Source organism: Balaenoptera musculus, chromosome 5 (genome assembly GCF_009873245.2).
Source record: "Balaenoptera musculus isolate JJ_BM4_2016_0621 chromosome 5, mBalMus1.pri.v3, whole genome shotgun sequence".
Lineage (NCBI taxonomy): Eukaryota > Metazoa > Chordata > Mammalia > Artiodactyla > Balaenopteridae > Balaenoptera > Balaenoptera musculus.
In genome coordinates, this window is record NC_045789.1 from 47,941,460 (window position 1) to 47,961,843 (window position 20,384).

General features: G+C 38.2%; 1 protein-coding gene across 1 annotated transcript in view; it reads left to right on the top strand.

Moving 5' to 3' along the window:
* The first annotated feature begins 3,752 nt into the window (after positions 1-3,752).
* Positions 3,753-20,384, top strand: part of CCDC158 (coiled-coil domain containing 158) — an 86,084-nt gene continuing 69,452 nt past the window's right edge. The window contains exons 1-7 of the mRNA XM_036853623.1: positions 3,753-3,822; positions 10,168-10,385; positions 15,909-16,018; positions 16,132-16,459; positions 16,821-16,897; positions 18,346-18,456; positions 19,090-19,204. Coding sequence (XP_036709518.1) covers positions 3,753-3,822; positions 10,168-10,385; positions 15,909-16,018; positions 16,132-16,459; positions 16,821-16,897; positions 18,346-18,456; positions 19,090-19,204 — 1,029 coding nt within the window. The remainder of the gene's footprint in view (positions 3,823-10,167; positions 10,386-15,908; positions 16,019-16,131; positions 16,460-16,820; positions 16,898-18,345; positions 18,457-19,089; positions 19,205-20,384) is intronic.

The window sequence follows — 20,384 nt, forward strand, 5'->3', positions numbered from 1 at the left end:
TTGCATATGTTCTCTTCTAGCAGTTTTATGATGTCATGTCTTATATTTAAGTCTTTAAGCCATTTTGAGTTTATTTTTTGTATATGGTACAAAGATGTGTTCTAACTTCATTGATTTACCTGCAGTTGTCCAACTTTTCAACACCACTTGCTGAAGAGACTGTTTTTTCCACATTGTATATCCTTGCCTCCTTTGTCGAAGATTAATTGACCATAGGTGTGTGGGTTTATTTCTGGGCTGTCTGTTCTGTTCCATTGATCCATATGTCTGTTTTGGGGCCAATACCATGCTGTTTTGATTACTGTAGCTTTGTATTATTGTCTGAAGTCAGGGTATGCCTCCTGCTTTGTTCTTTTTCCTCAGGATTGCTTGGGCAATTCTCTGTCTTTTATGGATCCATATAAATTTTTGGATTATTTGTTCTAGTTCTGTGAAAAATGCCATGGGTAATTTGATAGGGATCACATTAAATCTGCAGATTGCTTTGGGTAGTATGGCCGACCCATGCTTTCTTATTGCTTTCATTTGCCTAGCAAATCATTGTCCATCACTTTATTTGTAGTCTTTTGGAATCAATGCCTATTAGTGTCCTCTTGTGTACAGCACAGAGTTGAATTTTTTTAAGAGCCAATTTGAAAGTACTTCTCTTTGAATAGGCAAGTTAAGTCCCTTCAGGTTTATTGATGTGACTGTTGTGTTTGGTCTAAATTCTGTCACATTGTTATTACATTATTATCTTCTGGTGTAATTACTGCAAGTATTATATTATATTTACTGTGTTTATTTGGTGTTTCTTCTTTACTTTTTCTTTTTAAAATTCTTTTGTCACTTTAGAAGATTTGTATTTTTATTCTAGTGGTTACCTTTGCCTTAATACTTTCTATACTGCACCTGTAACCCCCTTTTTTTCCTTTCTTTACCTTTTGCTTTTTGTCAGTTTTAAATGGTACCTTTTACAACCAATGGCATTCTACTTTCCCTTTTTGTCTCTTTTCCCGTCTTTAGTTACATCTGTTCTCCGTTGTCACACATATAATATTTATATGTTATTCTTCAGTGCCATTATCCCACCCATGTTTTAGTCTCAACTTTGCAATTGAATATTTAAATGTTCACCATCAATCTTTTTTCAGTGTTCCCAGTCATCTTTTTTCTTTTTAAATGTTAATCTTTTTTCCCAAGTTTTATTTTGAAAAATTTAAAACCTAGAGAAAAACCAAAGATTTTCACCAGTTGTTACCATTTGGCCACATTTGCTGGTCATCTATTGGTTGGATGAAGCTTCACTCCCTCTAGTAGATTTCTCAGAAGGGGCATTTAATGTACAGTGTTCTGGTGCATTCAAAACTGCTTTTCTATGCCTTTGTATCTTTTGAAGATCTTGGCTGGGTATAATATCCTTGGTTTATATCAATACTTTCTTTCCTTAGATTTCTTGAAAATGCTGCTCTTCTGTTGCCTTGCTTTGTATGTTGTTTTTGAATAATCTGATGCCATTCTAATCCTCTTGCCTTTGTATATTATTTCATCTTTTTTGCCTGAAGGCCCTGAGGATTTTTTCATAATCTTTAAAGTCTTAATATTGTTTTATTAGGATATATTTCAGAGTTAATCATTCTTGGTCGATTTTCCCTAGTATGAAAAATGTGTAGATTTGGGTCTTCCTTTATTTATAGGAAGCTTCCTTGGATTATAGTTTTAAATAATAGTTCTGTTTCTTTTTTTTTTGACTTTTTTCTTCAGGGACACCAATTATGTTCAACCTTCTTTGCCTGTCTTCCATTTCATTCACTTCCTCTCCCACCCTTTTTATTTCTTTATCTCAGTTTTCATCCTCTTGTTTTCCTGATTTTCTTCAATGCCTTTATTAAGTTTACATTACAGTCTCTCCTCCCTGTGTACTTTGTAATTTGGTCTTCATTTCTGATATAATCTTTTTCTTTTCTTTTTTCTTTCCTTACTTTAATCAACTCTCATTTCATTTCTTCCTGATTTTTTGCTTTTTTCTTTGTTTCTTGTCCACTTCTGTTCTTACATTTACAATTCTCATTCAAGGGTGACTTTTCATCACCCCCAAATGCTTGCTTGAGGATATTTAGTTCAGTTTGGAGTGGTGTGTTACAATTTTCTTTGACTTCATGTTTGTTGGTGGGGAGGGTATGGGGGGGGCTCTTCATAGGCAAAAAAGAGTTTATCCACATTTTCTGACATTTTGTTGTAGTTCTGTATGGATGTGTTCTACTTTTATTCATTTAGTGGACAGGATTCCTTGTCTGAGAGAGCCGTCTTCCATGTGTTCCCTTTTATGGATGGTGGTGGGGATGTTGGGTGGGAAGGGTAGAAGGAGCATTGGCATATCTTGCTTCTTTTTGTTTCTGCTGGTTCCTGAATTTTCCCCTCTCATTTCCTTCTTCCCTTTACTGCCATGTCTCCATATCTGATTCTCCCCCAGAAACATTCTTCTCTGAGGCTGACACTCCTGGTGCCCACCCACTTTCAAGCCCTTACTGCATAGCCAGGGCTACAGACTATCATGTTCCAGCCTGTGCTTAGTAACCTGGCCTTTCTTCTTCTCTTTCCAGGGTGACTCTGTGCTTCCTCTGAGTCCTCTACTCCTTTTCAGTCTTTTCAGCCTTTTCAGCCTCTCCTTTCCTGTTGTCCATACTCACAGGCCTGCAGTGCTGGTCGGTAGAATATGGGAGAACTTTTGGAAAAAAATTTCCCTCTCCTTACAGACAATTTGAAGGCTGTGGTATTCTCTGTCTTTTGGAATGCTGAAGGCTTGGAGCCCACGTGCTTTTATTTATTTGTTGTTCTTGTTGATTTTATGGATATTCAGAGGATGAGGAGGAGATTTGGAATCAGGCCACCACCAGTGTTTTCCAAACCCAGAAGACCCCTCTTGGCCTAATCTAAAATTATGAGCACTATTTGATATCAAAGAAGTTTTTACATTTTATTAATGATTTCTAATTTGCTGATTTGTGATCTTTTTTCCTAATTTGTGGCTCTTTACTGAGGAAATGTCTTCTTCCGTTATTTGACAATGTAAGGTGATGAAAGAGACTTAAGAGAAAAAACTCTGCCCCAAATCAGAGTGCTAATAATCATAATAATTAAAGTGTTAGTTTTTTATTTTTAGATTGTCTCTAATAAGCCACGTGGCCATTAAAATCAATAAGTTTTACAGTAAGATTCTGTTCACTTATTTTTTTTTTTTTAATTATTATTTATTTATTTATTTAATTTATGGCTGTGTTGGGTCTTCGTTTCTGCGCGAGGGCTTTCTCCAGTTGCGGCAAGCGGGGGCCACTCTTCATCGCGGTGCACGGGCCTCTCACTATCGCGGCCTCTCTTGTTGCGGAGCACAGGCTCCAGACGCGCAGGCTCAGTAGTTGCGGCTCACGGGCCTAGTTGCTCCGCGGCATGTGGGATCCTCCCAGACCAGGGCTCGAACCCGTGTCCCCTGCATTGGCAGGCAGATTCTCAACCACTGTGCCACCAGGGAAGCCCCTGTTCACTTATTAATGTTAGATAATAATAAAATATTTCTATGTAAATATTTTCCTGGTGAAAAATTGCTATTAAATTTCAAATGTAAATATAGTCAGTTCCTCCTCTATGAACTTTTTTCACATAATACCTTATTAATAAAAATCGAATCCCTGTCTTTTATAGGTAAGAACTAAAAGAACTAAATAGGGAAGCATTCATATTTCAAGATCTCTAAGAAGAGGTAGCAAATATTTAATATGGAACAAAAACCTTGTGAATCAAATAATGAAGATCTTTTATCAAGTAGTGGCATTACATCCAATGCAGGTATGTGTTTTTTATAAAACAAAATGGGGAAAAAATTAGAACTAAGCAGTCTTCATAATATTCATTCAAGCTGCTATTTTTTCAGTATGTTTTGATTTAACTGTGCAAGGCACAGACCTTGTTCATGAATGTTTACCAGATTATTTATAATTCTGCTTTATGAGGAAGAAATTGTTTAGTCTTTTAAAAATAGCATATCTATTTTTTAGCATGTGTTTACATTATTTTTTGGTTTGAAGATTGTTTTCAGGTTGAGGCACTTAAGCACATGCCATGTTTCTCTAAATGCCTTCTCTTCCTCGGTCTGCTCTAAGCCCAAATTCTGCATCATTGTGACTTCTTTTCCCTCACACCCCCCGCCCCCCATCCAGTCAAGTACCAAGTCCTGCTTTCTCTATTCTCAGAAATGTGTCTTGAATGCATTTTCCCTCTCCATTCCCATGACTGCTGTCCTAGTTCAGGCCCCCCATCAACTCTGATGAAAATTATTTCAGTCAACAGATAGCAGGCAGGAAAACAGAAACAGTTGGAATAAATAGGTGACATTTAATATAGGGAATTGATAACACAGGTGTTGAAAGAGCTGAGAAGGCTCAGAGATGAGCCACTGCGGGAAGCTGCTACCAGCTTTTGGGCTAGAAGGACCCTGAGAATGGGAACTGTCATACGGCGTAGGTACAAGCAGGAGCTAGAACCATGGAGACGGCTGCCTGTGGGAGCTGAAGCCACCACTCACTGCCAGAAGCCTGTCTGAGGCAGGAGAGAGGAGCGGTCCCTTAGCTTCTCCCTTCCTCTGGCCTTCTGGTCTTTTGCCTGTACCTCCCACTGCGAACCGTCCTGGAAACAAGTTGGGAACGGGGCCTAGGAAAACAAGTTCTCCACAACACACAGCAGAATAGGGGCAGGACAGAGAGTGGATTATCTGGCAGTCAGGCAGGTGACCTGCGCAGCCCTAACTGCTTTCCCTGTCATGTCTCTCTCATCTGAAAGAATGCAGCCAGAGTTTATTCTCAGTTATAGGTGTTGTTTCACTGTTTCTAAGCACAGTGAAACAGTGCTTAAAAACTTTTATTTTAGCACGCTTATTTTGTAAAAGCTTCTGCTCCTTAGGATGCTCATGCCATTGTCACCTCCATCCTACTATACCCATCAACCCTGCTCACCTCCCCACCTACACGATATCCCTCATCCTCATCAGGGACATGGGCACTTAGCTCATGGGCTGTCTCTCCCTCCCCAGGCATATCATCATCCCGTAATATCATTGTCTTCATGGATGACCCATCTAAGATCTTAGACTCACGGCTTCTACACCTTTTTAGTTCTAATTGTTTTGACCTATACTCTAGCTACTCACTTTCCTATCTTGGATCTTATTGCCAAGAATGGTTGGACTTCTGGAATCCAGCCTGCTATCTTCTAGCACTCTCACTGTCTTATTCCTGCAACACTAATTTTTCTGCCTCATAAAAGGTAGTGGTTCTCAACCATGGCTCCATGTCAAAATCACTTTTTGAGACTTTAAACTTTTAAATGTCTTAGAACCACACCTAGAGATGCTAATTCGGGAGATCTGGAATGGGGCTTGGGCACCCCTGGTTTTTTTTTTTTTTAAAGCTCTCCTTGTGTTCCTGGTTTACAGCAAGGGCTGAGAACAGCTGCTCTACCTTCTGCTGTTTTCTCCTAAACTATCAACCTCTTCCTATCTTCACTTTCTTTATCACTTGCCAATATCCTCAACTTCCTCTTTCTCTTATTCTTCTTTGCACTCTTACAGGAAAATCCCAGTGCTTTCAGGCTGACTGCCTTTTCCATGTTTGTTCTGGGCTGCTGGAAGAAAATACCAAATGTGGATTTTCCACCAATTTGCCACTTCAGAGCCATAGTCTGCCGTCTCAGCTGGGTCCCTGACGCTGCTGAGGAATCTTTCTCTTAATCTTAGCCAGTTCTGTCTCCAGTTTCTCACCACACTTATTTCACAATTACACCATTCTCAAGCCCCTCACTCTGCCACCGTCCTTCTCACTCTCAGATAACATCATTTCCTAATTTGCAGAGAAAATACGCCATTAGGCTGGTATTCTCCTACCCTCTCCTGTACTGCCCCTAAGACTCACTGTTTTTCACAGTCGACGCGTCTTCATAGTTCAGCGGAGGAGGTACCCTCCTAATTTGCTACCCATGCTTTAATTCCCACCCCTGCTCACACCAGCTCAGCCTCCTCGGAGGTTTGGCTCCAGAATCTCTGCAGAGTCTTGGGCCCCACTCACTCCGATATCTTCAGTCCCTCTCTCTCTATTTGCACTTATCCATCAAAGTAAACATGCTAAATCTCTCCCAGCCTAAAACCACTAACAAGGAGATATAACAAACCAAAACAACAAAAATTAAAACCTTCTCCTCAACCTACGCCTTCCGTGTCTCGTCTTCCTTCATAGCTGTGCCGTCTGAAAGAGAAGTCTGTGTTCCCATGTCCACATCTTCACCATCGATTCACTCTGTGAACCACTGCCTTAGGACTTTTGAACCTAGTATTCCAATGAAATCACTCTGGCCATAATGACTAGATTTTCTCTTTTTTGCTGAATGCAGTGAACTCTCCCCCTGCCCAACATTTTACTTCGAATTTTTTCAAAATGGTCGAAAAATTGAAAAAATAGTACATTGAGTACATTAAATACCCTTCAACTGATGCACCAGTTGTCAACATTTTATCATATTTGCTTTATCTCTATACCTACAATTTATATTCCGTTTTGCTGAAGTTGAAGGCATCATTATACATGCCTCAAAACCTGAATGTGCATCTCCTTAGGAAAAGGATGATTTCCTACATTGCCACATCATCGTATCTGAGAAAATTACTGTCGATGCAGTTATCATCTAATTTATATTCATATTTAAATTTCCCCAGTTGTTCCAAAAAAAGTTTTAAAAAATCTAATCAAAGATCATGCACTGTATTTGGTTGTTTGGTCTCTTTATTCTCTTTAAATCTGTAACCATCCTCCCTCCTTTTGTTGTTGTTGTTTCTCATAGCATTTTCCTTAAGAGTCCAGACCAGTTGTATTACAGGATGTTCCACATTCTAGATTTTTCTGATTGTGTCTCATGTTTAGATTCAGATGAAACTCATTTGGCAAGAGTTTTACATAGGTGACAATTTATACTTTTACATCATACTTTAGGGAACACATAATGCCAGATCCTGCTAATTTAGAGTTATATTTTCTCCTTTACAATTAATAAGTAACCTATAGGATGGCCCTTTGAGACCTTGTGAATATCCTAGTACTAAATAACCTTTCATTCAGTGGTTTTAGCGTCAATTGAAGATCCTTGCCTGAATCAGTTATTACATTGTTGATTTCTAATTTTACCATAGTTATTAGCATACATTTTTTAGGAAAGAAAAGCTTTTCTCTTATTATTATCACTCTAGATCCATAGGTTGTTTTTAATTCAAAGTGCTATAATGTATTGTTGTCAATGTTGTTTTGATGCTCAATTGTACCAAATTTGGCCAGCCCCTTTAAGCCAGTTCTGTGTCTTTTTAAAACATGGCCCACTTCATTACTTTCTGGCACATCAGAATGTTCCAGGCTGTACTTTTCCTGTTCCACCAGACCTGGAATCAGCTATTCACTAAGGAGCCCTGGTTCCTTCTAGTAGGAAATAGTATTCACACACCAAGATCTCGTGTGCTTATTGCTACTGAAGTGTCACTGTGTCTAGGAGTGTTCAGTGTCTAAAGCTTGGAATTAGATTTTTTTTCCTTAAGTTCACACTGGTAATTCACAAATCCAGTACCACAGAGTTGTTCCTCATCTTCCCCCCATTCCATATCTGTATTTCCCTTACAGTGAAAACTCACGTTTCCAAAAACTTCAGTGTATTTACTCGTTTTCTCTCTTACACAGTACACACAAAATTGTTTCAGAATTGTAACGACACCTGTTATATTAACAACTTACCTGCTAAGTTAAGTTCACGTGCAGTCAGGGTACTGTGTTCTAAAGTTATTTGAAAGGAACTATTTTCTCTGTGAGGTTATGTTATCAACTTACTGTACACTTAGGTTTATTTTTTTCTGTTAGTTTCCAATTTTATTTTTTGAATATGTATAACATGTATATGGCTCAAAAGTAAAAACTTTATAAAAAGGTATATTCAGTAGAGTCTTGCTGCCGTCCCTATCTTTTCCATTCTATTTCCACCCATCCCTATACTCCTATAGATAGCTGTTTTCATGAGATTCTGTCTTATTCTTCCAGTGTTTCTTTTGTACAAAATTAAGCAAATGCCACACATACACACATATCCATATATGTACATACATATACACATACACGTACACTCTTGTTTCTCCTTTCTTACAAAGAAGAGGGGAATTAACCTCCACCTATTTAAGGGAGGAGTAGCAAAGAATATGTGCACATATTTTAAAACCACTGCAGTTTACCTTCTGGTCACAGATTATTTATATTTCTCTCACATGCAAAATATATTCACTTTCCTAAGAAGGCCCCTAATAGCCTGATCACACTACAGCACTCACTGAAAGGCCAGAATATCTTTATCTAAATTAGTTTCAAGTATGGATGAAACTCCTTAATTGTAATCCCTTAAATACAGCTCCTTGAGTAGAGTTCCTCATTATCTGAAGACTTGTGACACCCAACATGCAGTGGTAGCCAGGCACAGGATAACCATTGTCCTCTCCTATTGAGAAAGCAGTAAACAGGAAGCACGTATGTCCGTCACAGTTCTGAAATCCAGCTGGGCACAGGTTGACCCCTCAGGACCAGCTGACTGATTAGGACCCAGGCCTGGGAATAAGTCTCCATGGTTTCCTGGCACCATCCACTGGACGCTTGGGTCTGGCTCTGAGTTCTCCTCCCTTTTGCATGAAAGGTAGCATATGTTTCCAGCTGGGTGGCTTTTTTCAGCCTGCTTGTAGAAAAGCCTCTTTCCATCTCATACTGTCTCTGTCCCTCAGTTCAAGCCGGTGGTGGTTCTTGAAAATCTTTGTGTGTCTTCTGTGACTCTTACTGGGTTTTACCTCCTCCGTCTTCCTTTTAAATGTTAATATTTCCTCAGAGTGCCCTTCTTGATCCTCTTCCCTTTTCACTCTGTACGCTGCCCCTAGATGATCCCGTTGACTCCAAGGATTCATTAGAACTCATATGCTGATGATTCCCAGAGTCTTATCTCTAAAGTAAAACACTCTCCCAGACTTCAGGTCCATGTACAGTATTTGCAAATCAACATCATTACTTGGATGTTGCTGAAGCCGGAAACTAAAGAGAAATCTTTGATGTCTCCCTCTCTCTTACTTATCACATATATTTCTTAAATTCATGCCCTTGTTTCTATCTCTGCTGTCTCTGCTTTAGGGCAGACCCTTGCCATGTCTTGCCTGAACTGTTGAAAGCCTTCTTCTACTTTGAGTTTCTACCTTCATTTTTATCCCCATCCCATGCATTCTCTACACTGAAGCCAGAGAGCCTTTTCAGAACACAACTGTAGTTATATTACCCCTATCTTCAGGTCCTTTAATGATTCCCTAGAGCTTTCACAGTGAAATCCAAATTCCTTGGCACAACCACAAGGCCCTTCGTGATTTGTCCTGCATTTTCTTTTTTAATTTATTTATTTATTTATTTATGGCTGTGTTGGGTTTTCGTTTCTGTGCAAGAGCTTTCTCTAGTTGTGGCAAGCGGGGGCCACTCTTCATCGCGGTGCGCGCGCCACGCCTCTCACTATCGCGGCCTCTCTTGTTGCGGGGCACAGGCCCAAACACGCAGGCTCAGTAGCTGTGGCTCACGGGCCCAGCTGCTCCAAGGCACGTGGGATCCTCCCAGACCAGGGCTCGAACCCGTGTCCCCCGCATTGGCAGGCAGACTCTCAACCACTGCGCCACCAGGGAAGCCCAGTGTCCTGCATTTTCATTCTCATATCTGGCCACTACTTCCTTTCACCCATAGTCTGCCACGCTGCTTCAAGACCCCTCGCCAATAATGATGGTGTTGCCACTACCTGGAATGCTCTTCCTCTTCTCCTGTCTTCCAGACTAGTGACTTCTTACTCATAGATGCTTCAAGACTAATTCAGCTCAAGTATCACTTGATCACTGTCGAGTAAAACTACCCCCTCCTCCCTGACCTTCTCCTTCCTTTTACCTTGTGCTCTTCTCTCTCAGAGAGACTCTCACTTTTCTGTTTTCCCCATGAGACCTTGAGCTCCTTCAGGGTTCAATAAGGGAATCTACCCGGGATAATGTTTGCCACAAAATTATTTTATTATTAAGTTCATTAATTGGTTAATTAATTATTTAATATTTAGGTTCTTCAGGTTCATTTTTTACGTCATCTATTCGTGGAACAATAATTGAAAACACATCTTCAACTGGGACTTTGACACAAATCCCTTTTTTCCCTAAATATGAAGTGGAACTTGATTCTCACAGAAAAGTCATTCCTTACCCTGGAAAGGAACACATTGAACGTGTTTTGGAAGAATATTCACATCAAGTCAAAGATTTGCAGAGAAGACTAAATGAAGTGAGTTACATTTTTTTCCTCCAGTATCTGATACCATTTTGGGGAGACAGTGAGGCACAGAGCTTTGGAATAGAACCCAAACTTTCTGGAAGAAAAACTTAATAATGGATTCATGGGACCTCCCTGGTGGTGCAGTGGTTAAGAATTCACCCCCCAATGTAGGGGACGTGGGTTCGATCCCTGGTCAGGGAACTAGATCCCAAATGCATAGCACAACTAAGAGTTTGCATGCCCCCAGCTAAGGAGCTCACCGGCCGCAACTAAGACCCAGCACAAAATAACCAAAAATAAATAAATAAAATTTTAAAAAATAATAATAATGGATTCATTGGTTAAACTTGTTAATTTGGCCTATGCCTTCTATTTCACTATTAAAAATTGGATTGATGAGAAGTCTGCATACCCATTTGTCTTTTGTTAATAAGTCATAATGCCTTGTCTTAATGGTGTAATTTTTTTCCAGTTTTATTGAGCTATAATCAACATACAGCACTGCATAAGTTTAAGGTGTACAACATAATGAATTAATGAATTGACTTATATATATCATGAAATGATGACCACAATAAATTTACTTAACATTTATCATCTCATATCGATAAAAAAAAGAAAAAGAAAAAAAATTTTTTTCCTAGTCATAAGAACTCTTAGGATTACTCTCTTAACAACTTTCATATATACCATACAACAGTGTTAACTATAGTCATCATGTTATACATTACATCCCCAGTACTTATGTTGTACCTTTTGATCACCTTCATCCAATTCCCCCTCTCCCCACATCCCTGTTTGGTAACCACAAATCTGATCGCTTTCTGTATAAGTTTTTTTGTTTTTTTGTTTTTTAGATTCCACATGTAAGTGAGATCATATGATACTTGTGTTTCTCTGTCTGACTTATTTCACTTAGCATAATGCCCTCAGTGTCCATCCATGTTGTCGTAAATGGCAGGATTTCCTCCTTTTTGTGGCTGAATAATATTCCATTGTGTGTGTGTGTATATATACACACACATACATACATACCTCAACTTTTTTATCCATTCGTCTGTCAGTAGACACTTAGGTTGTTTCCATGTCTTGGCTATTATAAAGAATGCTGCTATGAACATGGGGGTGCAGGTATCGCTTCGACATAGTGTTTTCATTTCCTTTGGATATATTCCCAGAAGTGGAATTGCTGGATCATATGTTAGTTCTATTTTTGATTTTTTGAGGATCCTCCCTACTGTTTTCCATAGTGGCTGCACCAGTTTTTTATAATCCCATCAGTAGTACACAAATGTTCCCTTCTCTCCACATTCTCGCCAGCATTTGTTATCTCTTGCCTTTTTGATGTTAGCCATTCTAACAGGTATGAGGTGATATCTCATTGTGGTTTTGATTTTCGTTTTCCTAGTGATTAGTGATATTGAGCATCTTTTCATGTAACCTGTTGGCCATTCGTATATCTTCTTTGGAAAAATGTCTTAGGTATTTTGCCCCTTTTTAAGTTGGATTAGTTGGGGGGTTTTTTGCTATTGAGTTGTATGAGTTCTTTATATATTTTGGATGTTAACCCCTTATCGGATATAGGATGTGCAAATACCATTTTTTTCCCAATCCATAGGTTGTCGTTTCATTTTGTTAATTGTTTCTTTTGCTGTGCTCTTGGTGTAATCTTAGTGAAACTTGAATAGCTCAAAATGTTATAATTAATGACATTCATCTATAATTATAATTAGTAATTGGTTCAGGCCTGCTGTCCTGCTTTCATGATACCTGGTTTCTTACAAAGCAGTTGGTAGGGGGTCGGTTTTTAGATGTATGTGTATACAGGATAGTTAAGTAGTGTATAGAAGTTATTCGATAAAATTTCAAGTGGATCCTTGTGTAGAATCAAGCTGGCTTTAGTCAGCTTACAGCTGCATGTTGGATCCTAATCGTCTATAGCCTAGAAGTCAAAACTTATACAAAGGCCTTTGTGATCTAATTTTTCCATTGTACATTTTAGCCTCTTCTGCTACCTTTTCCCTATATGTACCCTCCATTCTAGCAATATCGCTCTTCCCTGGATGTGCCATTCTATTCTAGACCTTCATGCCTTTGCCCAAGTCATTTCCTCTTCTCTGCCTGTCTACCTGTTAATTGTTATTATCCATCAAGACTCAGCTCAAGCTTTCCTTCTCTGAAAGCCTTTCCTCTAGACACAAGTAGGTTGTGTTCTCCTCTGTACACTTGTTGCTCTTCATACACACGTCTATTGTAGTATTTAGTACGTTTTATTATATTCATTAACGGATTGTTCTACTTCACCAGAATGTGTGAGCACTTAAAAAACTACAAATTTATTAAGTGCTGAAATGAGATACCATTGTATTATGTAGAGGGGATGCAAAGATGAATGATAGGACTCATAAGGAGTTCATAGTCTTGAAGGGGGCCTGCATATAAACAAATAATGACAATACTTTATGATAAGTGCACTAAAGAGATGGATTGATGATAGATAGATAGATAGATAGATAGATAGATATCTAGATAGAGATGAAGCACAGAGGTACCAATGAGGAAAAGAAGCAATGTCAGTTAATTTTCCAGTCTATCCTCTGGTGGGGTATGTGACACTTGACTGGCTCCCAATAAATTAGTTAAATCAGTAAATAAATAACAGGGCTATTTGGGTACTTATAATATTTATCACAACCTCCTATGTAACAGATATTATGCTAGGTACTGGATATATAAAAATGGAAAAGATATGGTCCTTTTTGTGTACACATTTACAGTCTTATAGCTGAGATATTTAAAATAGAAAATGATAGTAACAGGACATGTATGCTACAGCAGGGGTAAGCAATGATGCTAAATCTAATCAATGCTTTACATTCCTTATCTTAGTTGCCTTTTCAACAACATTTGACACACATGACAATTCTCTTCCTCTTGAAGTGCTGTTTTCTCTTAGGTCTCATGAAACACACTCTCCTGATTTTCCTCCAGCTCATTCTTTTTCAGTTTCTTATTCCAGCAAAACCCTCCATAGACAGTCATAGTGATTCCCATAGCTTCTGTTGCCATTTATATGTAAGTGAATGTTCAGTTTACATTTCTGGTCAGACCTTTTAACTGGTCTCCACACCAGTTAGTGTACCTGTGTTCCAACTGGACATTTCTACTTGAAATGTTTCTCAGGCTCCATAAACTCAACATTTCCAACTGCATACCTGATCTTTCCCCCAAACCTTTCTTCTAGCTATATATGGTGCCACATTTACATAGTTGCACAGGGCAAAAACCTGATTCATTCTTGATACTTCTTCATTTTCCCTGACATCCACTTTACTACCAAGTCCATCCAGTGTACCACATATATATTTCTCAAATATGGAAATGTTTTCATTTCCACTGTTAACCATCCAAAGTTCAGACTACTCTAGCCATTTACCTGGACTATTAGAAAAGAAGGTAAAGGGTCTTACCTTGTATTGACTATATAAACATTGTCAACTGCAGAATTAGGTAGTAACCTATTATATTTCCTTTCTTGTGTAATTTTTGTTTTTCCTGTGGTTCCTAATTGCCTTGCTTTTTCCTTATACTGTTGATATTTACCTTTATCATATCCTCATTAAAAAATTATTATATAGATTTTCTATCAAACCTCCTTTAACCCAGGACCCTTTAGGAGTTCTTCTGTCTAGTCTTGATGAGTTTCTTCTTAGGTCTGCTGTATAGATATTTTCTTGGGATTCCTATCACTGCTTTCCTGGTTGGATTCATGATTTCCAGGATTCACTGTTTTCTCTTTTCCTCTTTCTTGATTTATTTCTTCATTTAGTCAAAACACATCTTTAGAAACTTTTAAGAAGAAGTATATTGGACATACATTATATGAATTTTTTCATTCTGATAATGACTTAAGCTGGATAAAGTTGAAAGTTATTTCTTTCAATCCTTGGAAAATATTGCGTGCCCTTGCACAGACTGAGAAGATGTCTATCTGATTCTTGTTCCTTGTAGATGATATGTTTTTACTTAATTGGGGTTCATCTTTGGAAACTTTAGGGTCTTTATCTCTGAAATTCTACTATGATGTTCTTAAGTGTGGATTTTTGTTTTTTCCTTCCCTGTGCTAGTACCAAAAGGGACTCAGTGGACCCTTTTTGGCCTGCGGATTTGTGCCCTTCAGCTTTGAGGAATTCAGGTTTTTTTGGTTCTTTTTTCTTTGATAGTTTTTTCTGTTTTCTCAATTCTCTCTTTCTGAAGCTCCTGTTAGTCAGATATTGTCTCCTAGGTTGAACCTCTAAATCTCTTACCTTTTCTTTCAAAATTTGTGTCTACTTTTTTTTTTTTTTTAATAAATTTATTTATTTATTTATCTACTTTTGGCTGTGTTGGGTCTTCGTTTCTGTGCGAGGGCTTTCTCCAGTTGCGGAGACCAGGGGCCACTCTTCATCGCGGTGCGCGGGCCTCTCACTATCGCAGCCTCTCTTGTTGCAGAGCACAGGCTCCAGACGCGCAGGCTCAGTAGTTGTGGCACACGGGGCCTAGTTGCTCCGCGGCATGTGGGATCTTCCCAGACCAGGGCTCGAACCCGTGTCCCCTGCATTGGCAGGTAGACTCCCAACCACTGTGCCACCAGGGAAGCCCTGTGTCTACTTTTTTACTTTTGGGGTGCATTTCTTGACTTCCAGCATTTCTATTGCAACTTTTTAGTTTGCAACCATATTTTTAATTTCCAAGAACTCTCTCTTCTCCTGTGATCACTTCTCTGACACAGTGTCCTGTTCTTACTTTACAGCAAAAATGTCTCTCAAATTTCTCTGCAATACAAGTTTTTGGAAGTGTTCTTCCACTGTTGCATTATCTCTTTTTGTTTCTTTGGATCTTTTTTCCTGAGTATTTGCTCATTTGTTTAATCTTGGTCTCTTTTTTATTTTGTAATCTTCCTTCAAGTGTTCAGTGGTTTTTGGCTCTTTGTTCATACTCAAGAATGAACAGTAAAAAAACTGATGGCAGTCTCCCTGAGGGCAGAACTTGATGGCTTTACTTTGGGATAATTAGGTGTGGCATCAACCACTGTGCTGGGAGATCTCTCAGTGCCTGATTTTGAGATCTTTGTGAATTTCTTTGTAGTAGAACACCTTGATTTTTGAATGATAGTTGTCTGCTGCCAAGTTTTTTAAGTCAGTTGGAGGTAGGGGTTGACTTTTCTATATACACAATTTCCACCAATTCTCATGTCCTCAGGAATAGAGTTTATTCCTATCTCTGTCTTGAACCAGAGTCAGATTTGTTCTAGGAATGGTGTTTTGGTTGTAAAGTGAATGGATTGAAAGGGGGCAAGGTTGAGACAGTGAGACTAAGGTATTCAAAAAACCTAGGTGAGAAATGATTAATTAGGTTCCGAACAATGGTGAAGGGGGAAGGAAGTACACATAAAAATAAATCATTGATATATAGATTTTTGGAAATTATTAGCTATAAGGAAATACATTCCTCTAATGAAAACTAATTTGCAGGACTTTTTTTTTTCTTCAGAGCAATGAATTGCATGAGAAACAAACATTTTACTTAAGACAGTCAGTCACTGATTTGCAAACAAAACTTCAAGAGATGCAGATGGAGAGAGATGCCGTGGCTGACATCAGGTTGGGATTCGTTACCTGAAATTATCTTAAAGTTTTATTCTTTGTAGTGTAAAATCACTTGTGTGAATCTGAGTTTTATCAGTATTATTTCTTCTCTTTCATTTATTTCGTAGACGAAGAGAGAGTCAGTCCCAGGAGGATTTAAGAAATCAGCTTCAAAATACCGTTCATGAACTTGAAGCTGCCAAATGCCTTAAGGACGATATGCTGAAAGAGAGCAACATACAGATAGAGCAGCTAAGAAAGATGATGCTTAGTCATGAGGGGGTGCTTCAAGAAATCCGATCAGTCCTAGTTGACTTTGAAGAAGCCTCAGGCAAGAAAATATATGAACATGACAGCATGTCTACCATCCACTTCCGCAGCATGGGCTCAGCTATTAGTAAAATCCTAAGAGATTTAGACACAGAGATTTCTTATCTTAAAGGGAGGATATTTCCAGTAAGTGGTGAGAACACTACATCAATTTTATATTAAAATTCATTAAGACAATAGTATTAGGCATATAATTTTTAAAACTCTTCAAAGTAAGCCAAGTTCTCATTTTTGTTCTCTAAAATAGCAGAAGTTACTTCCACAATGATCTTTGTTAATAATGGGAACTAACTCGACTTATCTGTGTAGTTACGTGAGAGTATAACCAATATAAAAGGTGTAATAAAATACAGCGGTAGAATGTATCTGATTTTAGCATTGCTTCTATTTGCATCTTTCTAAGGAATTCCTTTTGTTGGAAAATCTCTAAATTTTCCAAGCTTTAGATTTACCAGTTCCTAAATCAGTATCTCTTTTTTATAACCAGGTAGAGGATCAGCTTGAAACACTGAAATCTGAATCACAGAACAAAATAGAACTACTACTTCAACAACATCAAGACAGGTAAGTTTCTGAGGTGTAGAACAGGGGTCCCCAACCCCTGGGCCACTGACTGGTAGCGGTCTGTAGCTTGTTAGGAACTGGGCTGCACAGTAGGAGATGAGCGGCGGTGAGCGAGTGAATCTTCATTTGTATTTACAGCCGCTCCCCATGGCTCGCATTACCGCCTGAGCCCCGCCTCCTGTCAGATCAGCGGTGGCATTCGATTCTCATAGGAGCACAAACCCTACTGTGAACTACGCATGCGAGAGATCTAGGTTGCACGCTCCTTGTGAGAATCTAATGCCTGATGATCTGAGGTGGAGCCGAGGCAGTGATGCTAGTGCTGGGGAGCGGCTGCAAATACAGATTATCATTAGCAGAGGGGTTTGACTGCACAGGGACCATAATAAATCAATTGGAAAACAAGCTCAGGGATCCCACTGATTCTACATTATGGTGAGTTGTATAATTATTTCATTATATATTACAATGTAGTAATAATAGAAATAAAGTGCATAATTAATGTAATGCACTTGAATCATCCCCAAACCATTCCTCCCCCGCAACCCCAGTCCATGGAAAAATCATCTTCCATGAAACCAGTCCCTGGTGCCAAAAAGGTTGGGGAACACTGGTATAGAAGATCGTAGTGAAACTATACCACAAGTCTACAATCTCTCATCAGCAATTTCAAAATCTATAAAGCTCTAAAGCACAGAATCTTTTTTTCATAGATTTGTGGCAAACTCATGTTAAAGAAAAACTTATTCTGACACGTGTTTAAAAAGTAGGGAAGACTTTATTCAAGACTATTGCAACAGGAGTTTGCATTAGAGAGTGATGAGGCTCAACTCCCAATACAACAAGGGCAAATGGGGATTCATAGCCAAGAAGCAGGGTGAGGGGTTCAGTGGATAGAAAATTACTAGGAGGAGGCATCGAGGCGAGAGGCTTCTCACTAAACTGACTTAGCGAGATTCATACTAAGCCTAGGCTTCTTACTAAGTGGGGTGGAGGTGCAGACTGCCGAGAGGAGTCTGACTAAAGTTTGGTCAAGGTTAGAGTCTTTGTCACTCATTTGTTGGGAAAACCTGAGCTAATGTAAAGCTTTTTATAGTCTTTATGAGTTACTGTGAATATTTAAAAACCTGCTGTTGTGTTAGTAATGTGTGGCTTCTAGGACACTTCCCTAGATCTCTCTGGGGGTGTCACATGATATTTAGTACTGTTATTTATTACCATTGTAAAATTAAAAAAAAAAAAATTCTGAATCCTAAAACGTAACTGCCCCCAGAGGACTTGGATAAAGGATTCTGGGTCTAATTTATATACTTGTTATAAAAAGAATAGCATATTCAAAGCTAAAACAAAATACTAAATTTGAGAGTGTCGAAAATCATTAATTTTTAGAATAATTCATTGTCAGGCAAAATCTGTATCAACTAACAATCCCCACATTCTTTTTATAGGATTGAGCAGTTAATAAGTGAACATGAAATTGAAAGAGCAGGACTTACTGAGAAAGCTAGCAGTGCTCGGGGCCAAGCCAATAGTATCCAGAGTCAACTGGAAATCATTCAGTATGTGTGTCCTGCTGGTTTGAAACTGATAGTCACTTATCTTCATTTTATTTGTATTAATTTTTTGTTCTAAGATCTTTTTAAAAATTGCTTAATAATTGCTTCTACAGGAAAGTAAAACTTTTCTAACATTCAAAGAAACAGAAAAGATTACTTCACATGTAGATAATACTTTATAACCATAGCAGAAGTATTATGGCAAGTATTTGGGCCTCTTGGGACTGGATGTTTTAGATATTGTCTACATTTCAACTGATAGGATAAAACAAACACACACACACTATATATATGTGTGTGTATGTATAAATATACATAAATTTTATATATATACATATAAATAACTTTATAATTTGAGCTCCTGTGTTGAAACTTTTTATATGGACATTTTCAGTCATACACAAAGGTATAGAGAAAATTGTATGATGAACTCCTATGTATACATCACCTACCTGTAACAGTTAACATTTTTGAACTTAATCTTTTAATAAGCAGTTTTGGAAAATAAAAGACTGTTGGCCTAATAATGCCATATTAAATAATTAGTGGAAGTATCTAAAAGCTAGAGAACCCTTAGGTATCACACTTATTCTCAGTCTGCTATTTGTTGTTATTCCCCCTTTAAACCCTTTTTAGAGAGCAAGCAAGAAACCAAAATTCAATGTATATGCGTCAACTCAGTGACCTGGAATCCACTGTTTCTCAGCTACGTTCTGAATTAAGGGAAGCCAAAAGGATGTATGAAGACAAGGTGAGTTTAGAGTTTGCTGCTCTGCTTCCAGCGACTATTATACACAGAATCAATTATATAGTTTTTAATGGTTTATTTGAAAATGAGGACTCAAAGCAATCATTTAAAATTAAAAGCAGTTTATAAGATGGGTGCTAAATAGCTACATGTTAAATTACTATAGAAAAACAGTTTTTAAGTTGTTTGCTCAAATTAATTCATTCTTAGAAAAGTTTTTTGCATCCTTCAAGTAAGTTTCTAAAAAGTGAATAATAAGGCCATTTTAATTACTTTTACAAGGCTTAGCTTTAGCAGGTACTTTGGTACCAGCTGGTCTCCCCGACCATTGAACGTTTTGGGGCCTAACCTCCTCTCTTACTTCAACTCCTCCTTATTAATCATTGTGCGGCTAGCAAACTGAGTTCGCTTCAAGATTAGGCCGAATAAAAAATAATTAGGAAGCTAAATCTTCATTTCTCATCACACAGTTCCTATTAACACTAGATATTAATATTTACTACAGTATTCTGTTCTCTCACGTCCATAGCTGAAGACAAGCTGTTCGTTATCATTATCAACCATTTTTCTGGAGCTTAGGTTTTTGTTAATTTCAAGGACACAAAATAGTGTCCTGTTTTGTGAATGCCACCTTTCATCTCCAAAATGTCCTTGTCCGGAAGATAAATTCTACGTATAATCATCCTACCTGTAAGAGAACCTACAGTTCTAACCACTTGTAGCTAATTTCCTACTCCTTAGTTGATTGGGAAGAAATAGAGTATAAGGAAGCTGCCAGATTTTCTTTATAAAATAATCCAGTTCTACAGGGTAACAGTACAAGAAAAAAGCTCCGTATGGGAAGAAGCAATTGAATATTGCAGCACTAACTCTTTCAGATATTTTCCTGCCTTTGAGCAACCCCTCCTGTAATTACCACTGTCACCCCTTTGCTGGCCACAGGAGGGGGCTGTTTCTCCTCGGTTCTCTAGCTCAAGACCTCAACTTTTAACTCGTTGTGGCACAGCTGAAAGAAGAATGGAAAATTTAGACATGAATTTACTATAAAAGTCTAAACAATAAAGAGTAACATGAAACTATATAATCTCAGTTATGAGATTTGGATCCTCTACAGGGACTTTTAAACATTTTTGATCACTACCCACAGCAAGAAATATAGTTTACCATATAATCTAGTACACAC